Source organism: Hemibagrus wyckioides, linkage group LG21 (genome assembly GCF_019097595.1).
Source record: "Hemibagrus wyckioides isolate EC202008001 linkage group LG21, SWU_Hwy_1.0, whole genome shotgun sequence".
In the NCBI taxonomy this organism is placed as follows: Eukaryota; Metazoa; Chordata; class Actinopteri; order Siluriformes; family Bagridae; genus Hemibagrus; species Hemibagrus wyckioides.
In genome coordinates, this window is record NC_080730.1 from 16,591,813 (window position 1) to 16,608,795 (window position 16,983).

The 16,983-nt window shown below is 38.6% G+C and overlaps 1 protein-coding gene across 2 annotated transcripts in view; it reads left to right on the forward strand.

Annotated features, from left to right (window-relative positions):
- The window catches only part of fhit (fragile histidine triad diadenosine triphosphatase), a 270,717-nt gene that overhangs the window by 76,996 nt on the left and 176,738 nt on the right, over positions 1-16,983 (forward strand). For both annotated transcript variants that reach the window (XM_058373930.1, XM_058373931.1), the window contains exon 3: positions 8,644-8,751. In XM_058373930.1, the coding sequence (XP_058229913.1) occupies positions 8,646-8,751 (106 nt within the window). In that variant the 5' untranslated portion in view covers positions 8,644-8,645. The remainder of the gene's footprint in view (positions 1-8,643; positions 8,752-16,983) is intronic.

Below are 16,983 nucleotides of genomic sequence, written 5' to 3' on the forward strand. Positions count from 1 at the left end.
TTATCAGAATAACAGTCACACACACACACACACACACACACACAAACACGTCTAAATGTATTAATGTCAGCCAAGCCTTTAGAAAGCGTCTAGCGGCTTAAAAAAACCATGATGAAATCTCTTAGTGGTGCGTTATTGATGTAGCGGTACTTCTGGGATCCCATTTACTCTTACGCCTTTCCGACAAACAAATTTTAATGAGAAGCCGCTCTGATAGCATCTTGACGCACGCAGCTCCCGCTTGTCCTCCGAGGTGATGCTACTCGAATAAACTGTACTTATCAATAATCCAAAGCGGCAGTGAGAACTTGGTATTCTCCGCGCGAACTTACACTATATTGCCAAAAGTATTCGCTCACCTGCCTTGACTCGCATATGAACTTAAGTGACATCCCATTCCTAATCCATAGGGTTCAATATGACGTCGGTCCACCCTTTGCAGCTATAACAGCTTCAACTCTTCTGGGAAGGCTGTCCACAAGGTTTAGGAGTGTGTTTATGGGAATTTTTGACCATTCTTCCAGAAGTGCATTTGTGAGGTCACACACTGATGTTGGACGAGAAGGCCTGGCTCTCAGTCTCCGCTCTAATTCATCCCAAAGGTGTTCTATCGGGTTGAGGTCAGGACTCTGTGCAGGCCAGTCAAGTTCATCCACACCAGACTCTGTCATCCATGTCTTTATGGACCTTGCTTTGTGCACTGGTGCACAGTCATGTTGGAAGAGGAAGGGGCCAGCTCCAAACTGTTCCCACAAAGTTGGGAGCATGGAATTGTCCAAAATGTCTTGGTATGCTGAAGCATTCAGAGTTCCTTTCACTGGAACTAAGGGGCCAAGCCCAGCTCCTGAAAAACAACCCCACACCATAATCCCCCCTCCACCAAACTTTACATTTGGCACAATGCAGTCAGACAAGTACCGTTCTCCTGGCAACCGACAAACCCAGACTCGTCCATCAGATTGCCAGATGGAGAAGCGCGATTCGTCACTCCAGAGAACGCGTCTCCACTGCTCTAGAGTCCAGTGGCGGTGTGCTTTACACCACTGCATCCGACGCTTTGCATTGCACTTGGTGATGTATGGCTTGGATGCAGCTGCTCTGCCATGGAAACCCATTCCATGAAGCTCTCTGCGCACTGTTCTTGAGCTAATCTGAAGGCCACATGAAGTTTGGAGGTCTGTAGCGATTGACTCTGCAGAAAGTTGGCGTCCTCTTCGCACTATGCGCCTCAGCATCCGCTGACCCCGCTCCGTCAGTTTACGTGGCCTACCACTTCGTGGCTGAGTTGCTGTCGTTCCCAAACACTTCCACGTTCTTATAATACAGCTGACAGTTGACTGTGGAATATTTAGGGGCGAGGAAATTTCACGACTGGATTTGTTGCACAGGTGGCATCCTATCACAGTTCCACGCTGGAATTCACTGAGCTCCTGAGAGCGACCCATTCTTTCACAAATGTTTGTAAAAACAGTCTGCATGCCTAGGTGTTTGATTTTATACACCTGTGGCCATGGAAGTGATTGGAACACCTGATTCTGTTTATTTGGATGGGTGAGCGAATACTTTTGGCAATATAGTGTATTTGATCTGATCTCAGGTAGGCGTAACACTGGTTGGAGAGATTAGGGTTGGAATTGAAATGGAGTGTGTTGCGTCTGTTGGAATATGGAAGGGTGAGGAATATGGTATGGAGGTGTCGGGTCGTGGTTCAGTTCCGCTCTGGTTTGGACCTCAGTAGATTGCTGTGTGTCTATAGAGAGGTGAATATCTCCACTACTGTATGTGGTCACCTGACCATCACACCTCTACCTGGACCTTCCTCATGCTGCTGTGTGTAACATTAGGAGTTTTCCTTCACTGGAATTCGTGGAAAGACAAGAAGAGTGGAGGTCATGATAAGAGTGAAGCAGTGGCCAGTTCTGGAGAAGGATGATTTATAATCACACTCCCTGGTGTTTATAATGATTTATAATCACACTCTCAGGTGTTTATAATAATTTTTAATCACATTCTGGTGTTTATAACAGTTTATAATCACTCTCTCTGGTGTTTGTAAGAATTTATAATCTCACTCTCTGGTGTTTATAATGGTTTTTAATCACTCTCTCCAGTGTTTATAATGATTTATAATCACTCTCTTCATTGTTTCTAATGATTTATAATCACTCTCTCCGGTGTTTATAATGATTTATAATCACTCTTTTCAGTGTTTATAATGGTTTATAGTCACTCTCTCCGGTATTTATAATGATTTATAACCACTTTCTCTGGTCTTTATAATGATTTTCATCACTCTCTCCTTTGTTTATAATAGTTTATAATCACTCTCTCTGATGTTTATAATAGTTTATAATCACTCTCTCCAGTGTTTATAATAGTTTATAATCACTCTCTCCAGTATTTATAATAGTTTATAATCACTCTCTCCAGTGTTTATAATAGTTTATAATCACCCTCTCCGGTGTTTATAATAGTTTATAATCACTCTCTCCTCTGTTTAGAATGATTCATAATCACTCTCTCCGGTGTTTATAATAGTTTATAATCACTCTCTCCTCTGTTTAGAATGATTCATAATCACTCTCTCCAGTGTTTATAATAGTTTATAATCACTCTCTCCAGTGTTTATAATAGTTTATAATCACTCTCTCCAGTGTTTATAATAGTTTATAATCACTCTCTCCAGTGTTTATAATAGTTTATAATCACTCTCTCCTCTGTTTAGAATGATTCATAATCACTCTCTCCGGTGTTTTAATGATTTATAATCACACTGTCCACTGTTTATTAAGGTTTATAATCACTCTCTCTGTTGTCACCCAGATGAGGTTTCCCTTTAAGCCTGGTTCCTCTCGAGGTTTCCTCCTCATATGGTCTCAGTGAGGTTTTTCCTCATCACCGTCACCTCCTGCTTCCTCATTAGGGATAAATTTATATCTAGGATTCAAATAATTCAGTGAACTGGTGCTTTGTGACAATATGCAGTGTTTAAAGTGCCATAGACATCAGTCTGAAATGAATAGTTGATGCCGTGAGTTTTACTCGATCACGGCATTAATATATACGCATAAATTAAACACACTCCTATACGCTGTGCTGTTGGATTATTCACATAATTCTACTATTTATATTCTTTAGCTTTTAACTGAAAAAAAAAAAAACGTTAAATATTCAGTGAAACATATCGATTTCTGGGAAGAAGGATATTTTTTTTTTTATGTAACTTGGTTTCTCTGTCTATAGGAAAGTATTCTTTAACACCCGTATTGTAGCTCACAGCAGCTCAGCTCTTCAGACACTGACTCTTTCTGACACGCTCGCATTCAACCCCGTGTTTATCAAGCTGATTATGACCGCAGATCTTTGATTATTCTCCTCTCAAGCCCTCATGTAATCCCATTCATAACCGTAGCAAAGCCAAAGGAAAGACGGGGGAAAAAAAAAGAAAAAAGAAAAAGCGATGCTAGATCAGCAAGTCCGTTCGAGGAAATTCAATACGATCCTCTTCCTCAGATAACTGCGGCACACGCTCATCTTTCAACTTTATTCCAGTCAGCAAAAAAGCATAAATGTCACATATGTTTTGTTGATGTTATTCATTTCATGATTGGGGACCGAAGATATGAAGAGAATCTTTTAACAAATGTTAAACGTGCGTTATAAATCAGCGCAGCTGGATTGTTGCTTGGGAACTGACCTTTCAGAAGTGCAAGTCCAGCTTTTTTCCGAATTTGTCAAAAACAAGGACGCGCCTCGTAACACGCTTTTGTAAGGGCCCTCGCAAGACTGAAGAGGTTCGAGTCAAAAATTAGAGAAGTGCTTGGAAATAGAAGAACTGAACACGTACATTACAGCAATCCTTCTTCGCATATCCCAGCTGAGGATTTTAAGGGGTCAGAGCGCTGGGGTAGCTATGATACAGGGAGGTATGGGGTGCTGGGTGTTAGGATGGTGGGGGACCTTGCTCAGTTGCTTAACAGTGGAGCTTGGTGGTTTTCCTTGTTGATAATACTGCCTCCAGGGCAAGAAGACTTGCCATCCAATCAGCAGCGTGGGGTTGAGGTCAGGGTTCTGGGCAGATGCAGGTCACTCGAGTTCATCTTGGAGCTCTCTTTGTGCACTTAGCTCTATAGGAAGGAAATCTATAGCATACAAAGACATTCTAGACAAACTGTGATGGTCAGATATCCATACAGAAATATATTGCCCAAAAGTTTTGGGACACCACTCCAAATCATTGATTGTTTTTCAGGGGTTGGGCTCGGCATCTTAGTTCCAGTGAAAGGAACTCTTAATGCTTTAGTATATCAAGACATTTTGGACAATTTAATGCTCCTAACCTAGTGGGAAATGTTTGGGGATGACCCCTTCCTGTTCCAACACGACTGGCACACCAGTGTAGTGTTTCAGATTTGGTTTCTACCTCAGTTCCAATACACACTGAACATACTTACTTATCTCTAGCTAGGTGAAATATTTCTTTCTTTCATAAACCAAGTTGCTGCCAATGTTCAACGTAATATCCAGTATATCCAGAATGATGCCTCAAACAAATTCCAGCGTCATTTTAATCAATCATGGTATATCACTATTCTCAAATGCTTCACTTAGAGTGTAATATTTCTTACATTTGTACACCAAATCATCATATAGTCACAGAATCTGATCAGTAAAACTCATGCCATAACAAACTCGGAAACTTGGTCATTTCTACACTCTAGGCTTCTTTATATGGAGTTCAGTGTGGCGAATGTGATATTATATGGCAAACCTGGTGCCGTTGGAATGATGGAATCTATTCCACGTTCTCGTGTAAATTTTTTTCCCCTCCACTCTGTTTTTCTCTGCACTTGGCCTCCTGTTTCTGTTGGCAGGCAGATTTTGTATCATGATGAACATCTTATGATAATTGTGGAGCGCTTTTGGAAATCAGTACCCCGGCGTTTTACCGAAACGAACATTATACATAAACTGGGGGAAATCGTCGGGGGAACGAGTTCAGAGACGTCGCACCTGTACCGGTTTTGATTCAGCGGGAAAACAACTTTGCTTCGCACCTGTATGCTGAATGAGTCATTCTGTTGCACCTGTCAAATTGGTAAAATTGCTAACTATGTCTTTGTGTACATCGTTACCAGAGCACGAGGGTGCATCGGTTGCCAAATAATGAACGGTTTGCCTTGACAATCGCAGGCCCCGGGAAGAAAAAAAAGAAAAGAGGAAGGCGTTATTTCTATGCGGTTCTTTATAAAAGGTTCTCCGAACAATATGGAGAGCTCCATCGATTTGTGATTCTATCCTCTGAACCGTATGTTTACATTCTCTGCTCCGAGGCGTGGGAGCACGACCCCATCCACGGCTTTCTGAGCATGCGGCTCACGGGGGAAACAAAAGTGGTTTTCTAAACGTGTTCCTCTGAGCCTCTGTTGCAGTTCGGGCCAATACTTATTTGGGGGCTTGTCCGTAAAATGTCACGGATTGGATGGACCTTTTGAATGTGGAGGGTTTCTTTTCTTTCTTTCATTAGACTCGATATACATTGGCATGACTTCTTCAGAACTGCACTAATGCTGCAAAATGTATTAACTGTACAATTCAAAACCACGATACTAATAACCTCTATTCCATTTACCTAAATAACGATCGATTCCGAAGACCAATCCCAATCTTTGCAGGAATCTTTTACCCGGGTCTGATGTTTGTATTTGGTGTAATGCATCAGATCAGATCCAGCACATTATCTAAATGTCAGGACAGACTTTCTAAGTACAGTGAGAACTGTGCAAATGCCAAAATTGTTAGAGCATGACTAGGATTGGGAAGAGAAGCGTAATAAAAATGATGAAAACTGTGTAATAAAACGAATAAACTCTTCCAGTGATCTAGCCGGAGTAACAATACCCGCATTTACCAACATTACCAATCCTTATGAAATATACCGAGGTTAATTAGGGGTTAGGGACGGAGATAGTGCCTGTATCTGCGCTAACGATGTTATTCTTATAAAAACAACTGAAATCCAACCACTTTGTAAGCAATTTCTGATTGCCTTTCACACAGCTATTGTTGTCTTGAATTAGCTTGAGGATTATTGTATCTGACGGAAAATGCTATATCACAAACTGCTCGAGGCGTCCCGGATTTGTCCGATTAACAGCGGACTCCGGGCTCAAGGTTACAGATAAGCGTTAAACACGTGACCTCTCGGTGACCCCGGTCGTAATGCCTACGTGAGCGGCAGATTTAAAGTGCTCTCGGCAGGTACGGCAGCTCTGTGGAAAAACACATTAGATTACAAAGATGATAACAGATTTCCCAAGAGAAGTGTATCTTTCACGTGCCTGTACACACAAACACACACACACACAACCCACCAGAGGCTCATACCTGCACACAGAGACGTGATCAAACCTGACATGCCGCCGAATTGATAACGCCGGCCGTTAAGAAACATGTAAACGCTTATTAATTGGATCATTGCGATGCGAGCGCTAAACTAATTGCAGCATTCTGACTCTTAATTGCCGAATGGCTGGATTCCGTTTAGAATGCTAATGGCCGAGACAGCTGGTGCACAGACGCTTTCTGTTCTTTCTTTTTTTTTTTCCATTTCCCCATCATCCTTTGCTTATTTGGATCATCTTCCAGGATGCCGTCCAACACACAGTCAGGGTTGGTGCTCGTGCCCGAAAAATGTGTGTTTGCTTGCTGGTATTTTTTTCGTGTCGGGCTTTTTGGGTGGGCTCGTGTGCGTGCTTTCTGTGAGAGAACGAGCGAGAGCGTAGAGAATAAAACACTCTCTCATTATCTCCAGGCCGCAGCCTTGCTCTTCCCCTGCTCCCCCAAGACCAGGCAGTGGGTACGCATAATCACACAGGCCTAATTTAACCCCATTACAATAATTCATGCACATGTAGGAGAGAGAAAAAAAATTAAAAAAAACGAGACCAACCTCTGTCACTCATTACATATAATTAAATGGAGAGGAAACAGTCATGGTCACATGCCAAATTATTTCACTCTGGTGTTTTTTTTTTTGTCGCGGCAGAATCCGGCACTGCCCTGATTACTGTTTTGTTATTCTCTCTCTCCCACGGAAAAAATCACAATTTCTTCTTATCTTCTAGTCTCGTGTTTTTTTAATCATTTGGTTATTCATGCCAAATTGAACCAGGTGCTTTATCTCCACAGATCAGCCTCGGGCCACCAGATCCAGATGCGACAGCGGCGGTACATTTTTAGCCTATTGATCCGATCCGCGAGCTTCCCGCATGCCGTAAAAAGAGACCGTCGATATGTTTGTTAGAGCGAGGAGCAGAATAGGCCTCCCGGTGACTGCGAATCCCTTTGACACTTTATGGATCTTTCTTTGTCTGCCATCCTGTCTTTTTTTTTTCCCCATTGATGGGACTTGGCAAGATGCTTTAAAAATAGCCCAGCTTCTGTTTGTTTGTCTCTGTGCGTCTCTGGTAAGCAACGAGTCTCTCAGTGAGCCGACTGAACGAGTCAACTCTGCTCTCTCAGTGCTTTGTGCTTCAGGGCTGATCAACATGTGATGTCAGGAGATAATGAGATTTCCTCAATAAAAACTTAATGAGCTGAATGCTGGAACAGTCAATCTGACATTATTATTATTATTATTATTATTATTATTATTATTATTATTATTATTATTATTTATTTTTATTTATTTATTTATTTATTTATTTTGTAACTCCAGCTTGAATAGGTATGACTCTCACTTCAGTTTCAATGTCTTCCCCTCTCTCCTTTATCTCTTTTTAGTTTTTAAGTCTATTTCTCTCTCTCTCTCTCTCTCTCTCTCTCTCTCTCTCTCTCTCTCTCTCTCTTTTCACCTCTCTTCCCTTCCACTCTACACTGTCCCCCTTCTGTTTCACTTATCTTAACCTTCTCTCTCAGTTATTCAGTCTCTCTCTCTCTCTCTCTCTCTCACTACCTTTTTTTTGCTCTAGTCTTTTTATGTCTGCCTCTTTGTACCCCAATGTTGCTTAAATATACCTCTCTCTCTCTCTCTCTCTCTCTCTCTCTCCCCCTTCCCTTCTTTTTACATTGTCCCCCTTCTGTTTCACTTATCTTAACCTTCTCTCTCAGTTATCCAGTCTCTCTCTCTCTCTCTCTCTCTCTCTCTCTCTCTCTCTCTCTCTCTCTCTGTGCTCTATTCTCTTTCTGACTGCCTCTTTGTACTTCAACGTTGATTAAATATACCTTGCTCTCTCTCTCTCTCACTCACTCTCTCTCTCTCTCTTTTGTTTTTTATCTCTCATCCCTTCCATTCTTTATACATTGCCCCCCTTCTGTTTCACTTATCTTAACCTTCTCTCTCTGTTATCCAGTCTCTCTCTCTCTCTTTCTCTTCCCTTCCGCTCTTTACACGTTGCCTTTCTTCTGTTTTACTTATCTTAACCTCTCTCTCAGTTATTCTCTCTCTCTCTCTGCTCTAGTCTCTTTCTGTCTGCCTCTTTGTACTCCATCTCTCCCTCCCCTGTTTACTAATGATTTTCACTTTCTCAGAGTTATAACTAATAACTGCAAAAGAATCAGAGAGTAAATCTGTTGCCACTTATGTCATCTTTGTTTCTCTCTCTCTCTCTCTCTCTCTCTCTCTCTGTTTACTCTTCACAGAGATGGCTACATTGCGCTTCGGGCAGCATATTATAAAGGCATCGGCTGTGTTTCTGCAAACAGACCTGTCCTTCGCTCTGGTTAATCGGAAGCCTGTGGTGCCGGGCCGTATCCTTTTTATGACCTTTTGTTGCCCGCAGTATTAGTGACGATCTCCGGTACAGTGTTCTTCACCTCACAGAGCAGGTAAGAAACTTGTCTTTCTTACACACACACACACACACACACACACACATGAGAACACTGTGTACTCTATACAGCGGTGATACTGTTGCTCAGCAACAGGTCTGAGTCCAGTTTGACCTTCAGATTGGGTGGTGCATATACAGATGTTTACAGAGAGGCCCTGCAGGAGAGAAGTTCTCTGGGGATCAAGAAGAGCTGCTGAAATAGAGAAAAACAAACCAAGAGCTGGATTTACAAAGAATCCTATTCTCTGTGCCACTGAATGAGTTTTGCTCGTAAAATCTACTCACTAAACTTTTACTAAAATGAACTAGTTGATAGGGAAGACGATCCGTCGCATGAATATTTATCAGTGCCGTGATTGGTTCATGTGGGAGTGGAGCATCAACAAAATTCTAACTCGCTTTGTCATGTTCAGTTACTGTGCTTCTGTTTCATATGATCACCATTTTGAGATCCACTATATATAACTGCAGCCATTTTGAGATCCACCGCATTACCGCTGCCATTTTATGATCCACTGTATATAAACGCTGCCATTTTTAGATCCACTGCATATAACTGCAGCCATTTTTAGGTCCACTGTTTATACAACACAACTGTATAACCACTGCCATTCTGAGATCCACACAACTGTATAACCACTGCCATTTTGAGATCCACTTTATATAACTGCTGTCGTTTTGAGATCCACTGTAAATAACCGCTGCCATTTTGAGATCCACTGTAAATAACCGCTGCCATTTTGAGATCCACTGTAAATAACCGCTGCCATTTTGAGTTCTACTGCATATAATTGCTGCAGTTTTGAGATCCACTTTATATAACTGCTGCCATTTTGAGATCCACTTTACATAACTGCAGCCATTTTGCGATCCACTTTATATAACTGCAGCCATTTTGAGATCAACTGTATATAACTGCTGCCATTTGAGATCCACTTTATATAGCTGCAGCCATTTTGAGATCCACTTTATATAACTGCTGCCATTTTGAGATCCACTTTATATAGCTGCAGCCATTTTGAGATCCACTTTACATAACTGCAGCCATTTTGCGATCCACTTTATATAACTGCTGCCATTTTGAGATACACTGTATATAATCGCTGCCATTTTGCGATCCACTTTATATAACTGCTGCCATTTTGCGATCCACTTTATATAACTGCTGCCATTCTGAGATCCACTGTATATAACCTCTGCCATTTTAGAACCACTATTTATGGCACGTTTGCTGCCATTTTGAGGCTCACTGCATAATCACTGGCATTTTAAAGACCACTGCATAATTGCTTCCAATTTGAGAACCACTGTATATAACTGCTGCCATTTACAGATCCAATGTATTTGACTGTTGCCATTTTTAGATCCACTGTATATAGCCTCTGCCATTTTGAGATCCACTTTATATAACTGCTGCCATTTTGAGATCCACACCATTGTAGAACTTTTGCCACTTTGAAGACCACTGTATATAACCGCTGCCATTTTGAGAACCCCTATATATAACTAATTCCATTTTGAATACCACTATATATCATTTCTACCATTCTCAGATCCACTGTATATAAATGCTGCCATTTTGACGATAACCGCTGCCACTTCGAGATCCACTATTTAATTGCTGCCATTTTGTGATCCACACCACTATATAAAACTGCTACCATTTTGAGATACACTTAATATACCTGCTGCCATTATTAGCTCCACTGTATATACCTGCTGCCATTACTAACTCCACTGTATATACCTGCTGCCATTATTAGCTCCACTGTATATACCTGCTGCCATTATTAGCTCCACTGTATATAACCGCTGCCATTTTGACGATAACCCCTGCCACTTTGAGATCCACTGTTTAATTGCTGCCATTTTGTGATCCACACCTTCCATTTTTATTCCCAATGTATAATCGCTGCCATTTAGTCTGGTTCTGATTCGTTTTGTTTCATACCGATAGTTAACTGTCCTAACACAGCCGAATATATTCAGGACATTATTATATTACAGAGCAGACGTGTAGCAGATCCTCACTGTCAAGCTTCCTCAAAGCTACGTTAGCTAGCTATCTGTGAAATCTATCTCAAGAAGTGCTAACTTTCACAGAAGTGACTCTAAAATTTGGTAAGTTTTAATTAATTAGCGTATGGATTTAACCAGTGCTTTTCTATAGTCTGGAGCATAAGCATGAACTTCTGAATACCTGCAGACAGCATGTGGTTTAGCAAATGTACTTTGATATGTGACAGGAATAGCAGAATGTGTTCCGTATACGCTTTGCTCATATGGCAGAGTAGCGGAGATATCAAAACCCTGATTAATTCTTCTCGGCGGTATAGCGACAGCTGCGATACCCACACAGTCAGGATGAAACATTAATAAAGCTTGTTGTCATTAAATATTTCAAACAGATGAGCTCCTGTGTGCCACTAAACACCTGTAGCAGCCATTTCGGATTGTTCATGATTAAGCCTTCGTGAGCTATCTTTGGTTTTGTGTAAGATTAGGACATTAAAAAAAAGTTTTTAGGATAAACGTCCATTTTTTCCCCTAAATCAGACAGATAAAAGCTTAAGATTATTTATAAACACATCCTTTATTTCTATGTGCTCAGGGTTTTCACAAAAGCCCTAAGAGAAACGTATAAGGAATACAAAGTGCCTCGAATCATCATTTCTACCTGAACTTGTTTTCCTGCCTGAAACAAAATCCTACATTTTTTTTTTTTGGTCTATTAATCTTATTGCTCAAGGTGCTAATGTAAACCTTGCATATATTAGCATGATTTCCAGTACTGATTTGTTTGTGCTTTTTTTTTTTTCTTTTTTCTTTTCTGCTGGAATGATAATCAGTCTTCGGCTTTTGTCTGAGAGACGTTGAAGTGCTGTTCTAGCTTATGTAAGCCCTCCTCATTTAGATTAGGTGCGTATGGAAATAGAGTTCTGTATGGTAAGGGCATTGCTATACACTCTGAAATGCTTGAGGGGTGCAGCGTTCTAGAGCCACGAGGAATACATTAGCATCCTTTAGACAAATCCAAGCCTGAGAACTGCTTCTTTCTGCTAAACTTAATGATTATTGAGATGCTAAAGGGCAAGGCTTGGGTGTTCAGATGTAAGTCAGAGAGAAGGAGTTTATGTAAACTGAGAGCTTAAACTTCTTCACCTCAAGAATCAAGTGGTGGCTGTGGTGTTGCTTCAGAGAGAAGTATATTAGTATTCAAAGGAAAACGCTAGCATTGATGAGCAGATATCTTCAGATCAGTTTGAAGAAGAAAATCTATTAATTCAAACAAAATGTTTTTATTTATTTATTTATTTTCCCAAGCTAAATGTTTTTCTTTTTTAAATTTTTCTTTTTTTTCCCTGAGCCAATTTGTTTTTTATTTTTATTTATTTATTTATTTATTTATTTATTTATTTATTTATTTTTTTTTTTACATTTTTTTCCTAAGCTAAATGTTTTTCTTTTTTAAATTTTTCTTTTTTTTCCCTGAGCCAATTTGTTTTTTATTTTTATTTATTTATTTATTTATTTATTTATTTATTTTTTTTACATTTTTTTCCTCAGCTAAATGTTTTTTTTTTTTTATAAATTTTTTTTTCTTGAGCCAAATGTTGATTTGTTCAATTTTGTTTATTATTTTTTTTCTTGAGGCAAATGTTTTTTTTTTTTTTCATTTTTAACATTTTGTTTTCCTGAGCTAAATGTTTTTTTTTTATTATTTTATTTTTTATATTTTTTCCTGAGCCAAATATTTGTTTTTTTTTATTTCAATTTTTTTTCTTGAGCCAAATGTTTCGGTTTGTTCAATTTTTTTTTAATTGAGGCAAATGTTTTTTATTATTTTTTTTCCTGAGCCAAATGTTTTTTTTTATTTTGTTTTGTTATTTCATTTTTAACTTTTTTTTCCTGAGCTAGTGTTTTTTTTTTCTTTTTTGGTGGGTACTTGTTGATACCCAAACCGATACTGAAATGTTGAACCCACTTACTATTAAGCAATCAGGAGCCTCATGATCATCAACATTTTATTTGCTTTGCTTCCTAGCAGCTCACATGTGCCGTTAGAAAGAAACCATGCTTCACTGCTTCATTCTCGCTAATACCTTGCGTTTGTGTGCAGCATCTTCGTCTCCTGGTTAATGACCACGCTGTCTGTTTAAACCAGAACGCTCTGTCAGGTTACTTCTGTTTACTTTAACAAAAACAGCTGGATTTTTCATGTTATTGTATTTATTAGTGCATGAACATGTGCTAGGATTACATCACATACTAATCCAGGTTGCCAGACGAAAATATTTACAGTAAGGTGTGAAAGATCACCGGATCAAACAGATACTCAATATCATCATCCCTCATGGGATTAAACTAGAACCTGTAGTAAGAATAGGAACAACAGGAAATTGATTGTGAAGTGATTTCAGATTTTGGAGAGAAGCGACATAGAAATCTAAACGGCTGAGTGCAAAACTTTGTGCCCCCTACCCAGGGGTTCCTGCCTGGAAAATATCCAGCTATATAAATGGCTGTTTTTTATTGTGCAAAAAAACTAAAAATGCAAATAAATAAATAATAAATAAATGAATGAATGAATGAATGAATAAATAAATAAATGAAAGATGAATAAACGAACAAACAAACAAACAAATGTCTGCGACTCAAACAAGAAGACAATTCAAAACTTTAAACAAATTTAATATTAAACTAATACATTTTTTGTTTGTTTGAATAAAGCAGTGTGTTTAGCCAGAGGTCCAGCATCTTCTCAAAGAATATTATTATTATTGTTATTTTTTCGGCGCATTATTGATTCTCCATGTTTTTATAGTGCAGGAGCTACAGTGTGTGTGTGTGTGTGTGTGTAGATTGTACAGTATGTGTTACGCTCCTGTGCTCAGATATCTGGCTTCGCATGCTGTCTGACTCCTGAAGCTGCTTTGAATGCCCTTCTGATTACATAAACACACTGCAATGGAATGATCAGGATCTTTATCGGTAAAAGAAGCTGATTTTCTTTGCGGTATTCGGTTCGAATCGGTATGCATCTCAGCGCCGGTTTGAGAATGAGCTTGTTTTCTCCTTCTGGGGTCTTTCAAACGTAGCTGAATAGGAAAGTCCAGTCGATGGTGTCACGATATGGCATTTGTAAAGGGTTATTTAGTTTTTCTCCAATAAAGAGATATTAAAAAAATATTCCAGCGATCAGCAAACACTACGAGTAGCCTCTCGACACAATCCCTCAGTGCTATTTGAACATAAAATTCATATACTAGCTTCTAGGCAGCAGTAATCAACAGTCAGATTCATTTGACAATAAGTGTCTATTCATCTTGTTAATTTAGCCACAAATCCATTATGGGATCTGTGCAGCTAGAGAGCGCTAAAGTAAACACTATAAAATCCTCGTCGGAACATTTTAGCAGCCTATGTATCACCTATATGGGACAAGCGTGCTCTCGTATCAGTAGAGGCAATAGCCCAGTCAAGATGTTTTGCTCAATACGGATGCCGCTCAAATGGCCCTGTTTTGGAAATATACGAGACGTTCACGACAGGCACTTACGCTCGGGTTCAGCAACCGCCATCCAGGTAGATTCAGTAGTTCAGACGCCTCGGAGTAGCTCAGTGCCAGAATTAGTGTAATAGTCATCAGAATATGTTTAGTGAAGTCATCTAGAGACAGAAGGGTGAGTGCAGAGGAGAACAGCTGCAGGGGGCCAGGTGTAGGTTGTGTTACTGCTTGTAGTTTCAACAGGCTGAAGGATCCATTTTTAGAGATCACTTTACACCCATGTGAGCAGAAATCTTCTTTTGTTTTAGCTTTTTTTTTCCCCCAATTTTTTAATTTTTGTACGGAAAAATCTACATGACTGTACAAACATCATATTTTGCTCTAAAGCAAAGACATAATCAAAGCAAGTGATGCAGAAATAATCCATTAATCTTGAAGGACTTCTGAGGACTGATTTCTGTTTCTCACAAAAAAAATGTAATAAAATAATTTAAAAAATAATAAAATAAAATAAATAATAATAATATTAATATATTTTTTTAAAGCACAAAATGTCCAGAAACCAGCCAGGTGTTCAAAAAAGGAAATAAAATGTTATTATTATTATTATTATTATTATTATTATTATTATTATTATTAATATATTTTTTAACTATATAGGTTGAAGCATCATTTTTAAAGTTTTTTTAAAGCTTTTTTTGTTTGCTTGTTTTTTTTAAAAAACATTTTCCCCAATTTTTGAATTTTTTTACATAAAAAACTGCATGACTGTATGAACGTCATGTTTTGCTCTAAAGCAAAGACATAATCAAAGCAATTGATGCAGAAATCATCTCCTAAACTCGAAGGTCTTCTAAGGACGGATTACATTTTTTATTACATTTTTTTCTCACAAAAAATGTAATAAAATAAAAAAAGTAAATAAAAATAAAATTAATAATAATAATATTTAAAAAAAACAAAAACAAAAATACAAAATGTCCTGAAACCAGCCAGGTGTTTAAAAAAAAGGAAAGAAAATATATTTTTTGACATTTTGTGAAAGGAATTGAGGTCACCGTAGTGCGCACGCATTTCTTTTTCGTATTTGCATTTCGCTTTTTTTTTAAATGTAAAATTCCCCTTTTCCTTGCTTAATCTTTGCGATCTGTCTTCCATCAGAAATCCTTCATTGGTGCTGTCTGTACTTCATTTTCCCCTTTGTTTTCCGTAGCTAGCGTTTGATTATATTTAATTCTGATTATTTGCTTTAGAACAACATCTTGGTGGCTGCAAAAAAAAAAAGAAAAAAAAAAGAAATTGCTTTTTCTACCTGTAACCTTGTCCAAATAAATAAATAAATAAATAAATCAATCAATCCCAATTTAATGTTCGTTCGAGAGCAGATTTGTAATTTTATAACCCTCCGGCTAACTGTGATGAATAATAGCTTGTGGCTTATTTTTATTTTTTTTTTCAATTTCTTTATGGAAAGTGTTCAGGAATTAATTTATTTAACAATACGTTTCAATCTCGGTGGCTGTCACAGTCTAGTTTATTTTATGCTAATTTGGTCAAAGGTACAACGAAGATCTCTCTCTGTCTCTGTCTCTTTTTTCTCGTTTGCTTACCTGACTCATCTCTCACCGAGAATATTTTTAGTTAGCCACACATCAAAGCAACATTGATTAGCATAAAAACGAATGCATTAGCCACACCGGCTAAAATCGTCCATTGGAGCATTATTACTTTCAGAACTATTTGTAACCGAGGATGTTACGGACAGGTCGGCTACTTCAAATAAACTATTAATATTTATATATATATATATATATATATATATATATATATATATATATATATATATTTTTTTTTTTTTTTTTCAACTGCATTTTAATATTAATATTTATACACCAGTAGCTAATGCGTCTGTAAAGATGGACATGTGATTTAATGTGAATGCCAAATGTGAATTTTTTCTCTTCCTCAGTACATATGTGACCTTCAGAATCCTTTATGTGTATTAATATTCATTCCTGATCAGACCCAGGCGTAGGAGCCGAGCCTGCCGGCCATATCCGATGAGCGAATACGTTTTTAGAAATATTCTAAAATATTTTTTCTCTGAGATGAGGCTTTGAACGACGACGTACTGAAATCATTTCATTAATAACTTGAGCTGACTTTCAGCGCTCGAATGGCGGGACTCCGTCTCCAAGAAAGCGAGAATATATCTGAAAGGAGAAACTATAGCAATCGTTAAAAAAACGGGCTAAATAAATAAATAAGAGAAAGAATAAAACTCCAAAAGTCTTGCGCGTTTGATTAATCATCTCCCCACTGAATGCATTAATCTCTCCAATACTCCAAATAGCAGATTGCTAGAGATGTAGTAATCCTATTAAAATTCATAATTAGCAATGTGCTCTGTTCTTCCTGTGGTACAAAGTGGAAGGAGGGAACATTCACAATTAATTCCAAAACAATTCTTCTCATTATCACTCCATCTTCACGCCGCAGAAGCCGGCAGGGGTGCGACATGGGGTTAGGGTGCCAGGGTAGCGTGTTTAGCGTTTGTGGCGTCTCGGCAGCAGACGAGGCTTTTTCACCACCCATCCCTTCCGCAGGAGGAGGCTGAAATCATGGACGACATGGAGGATG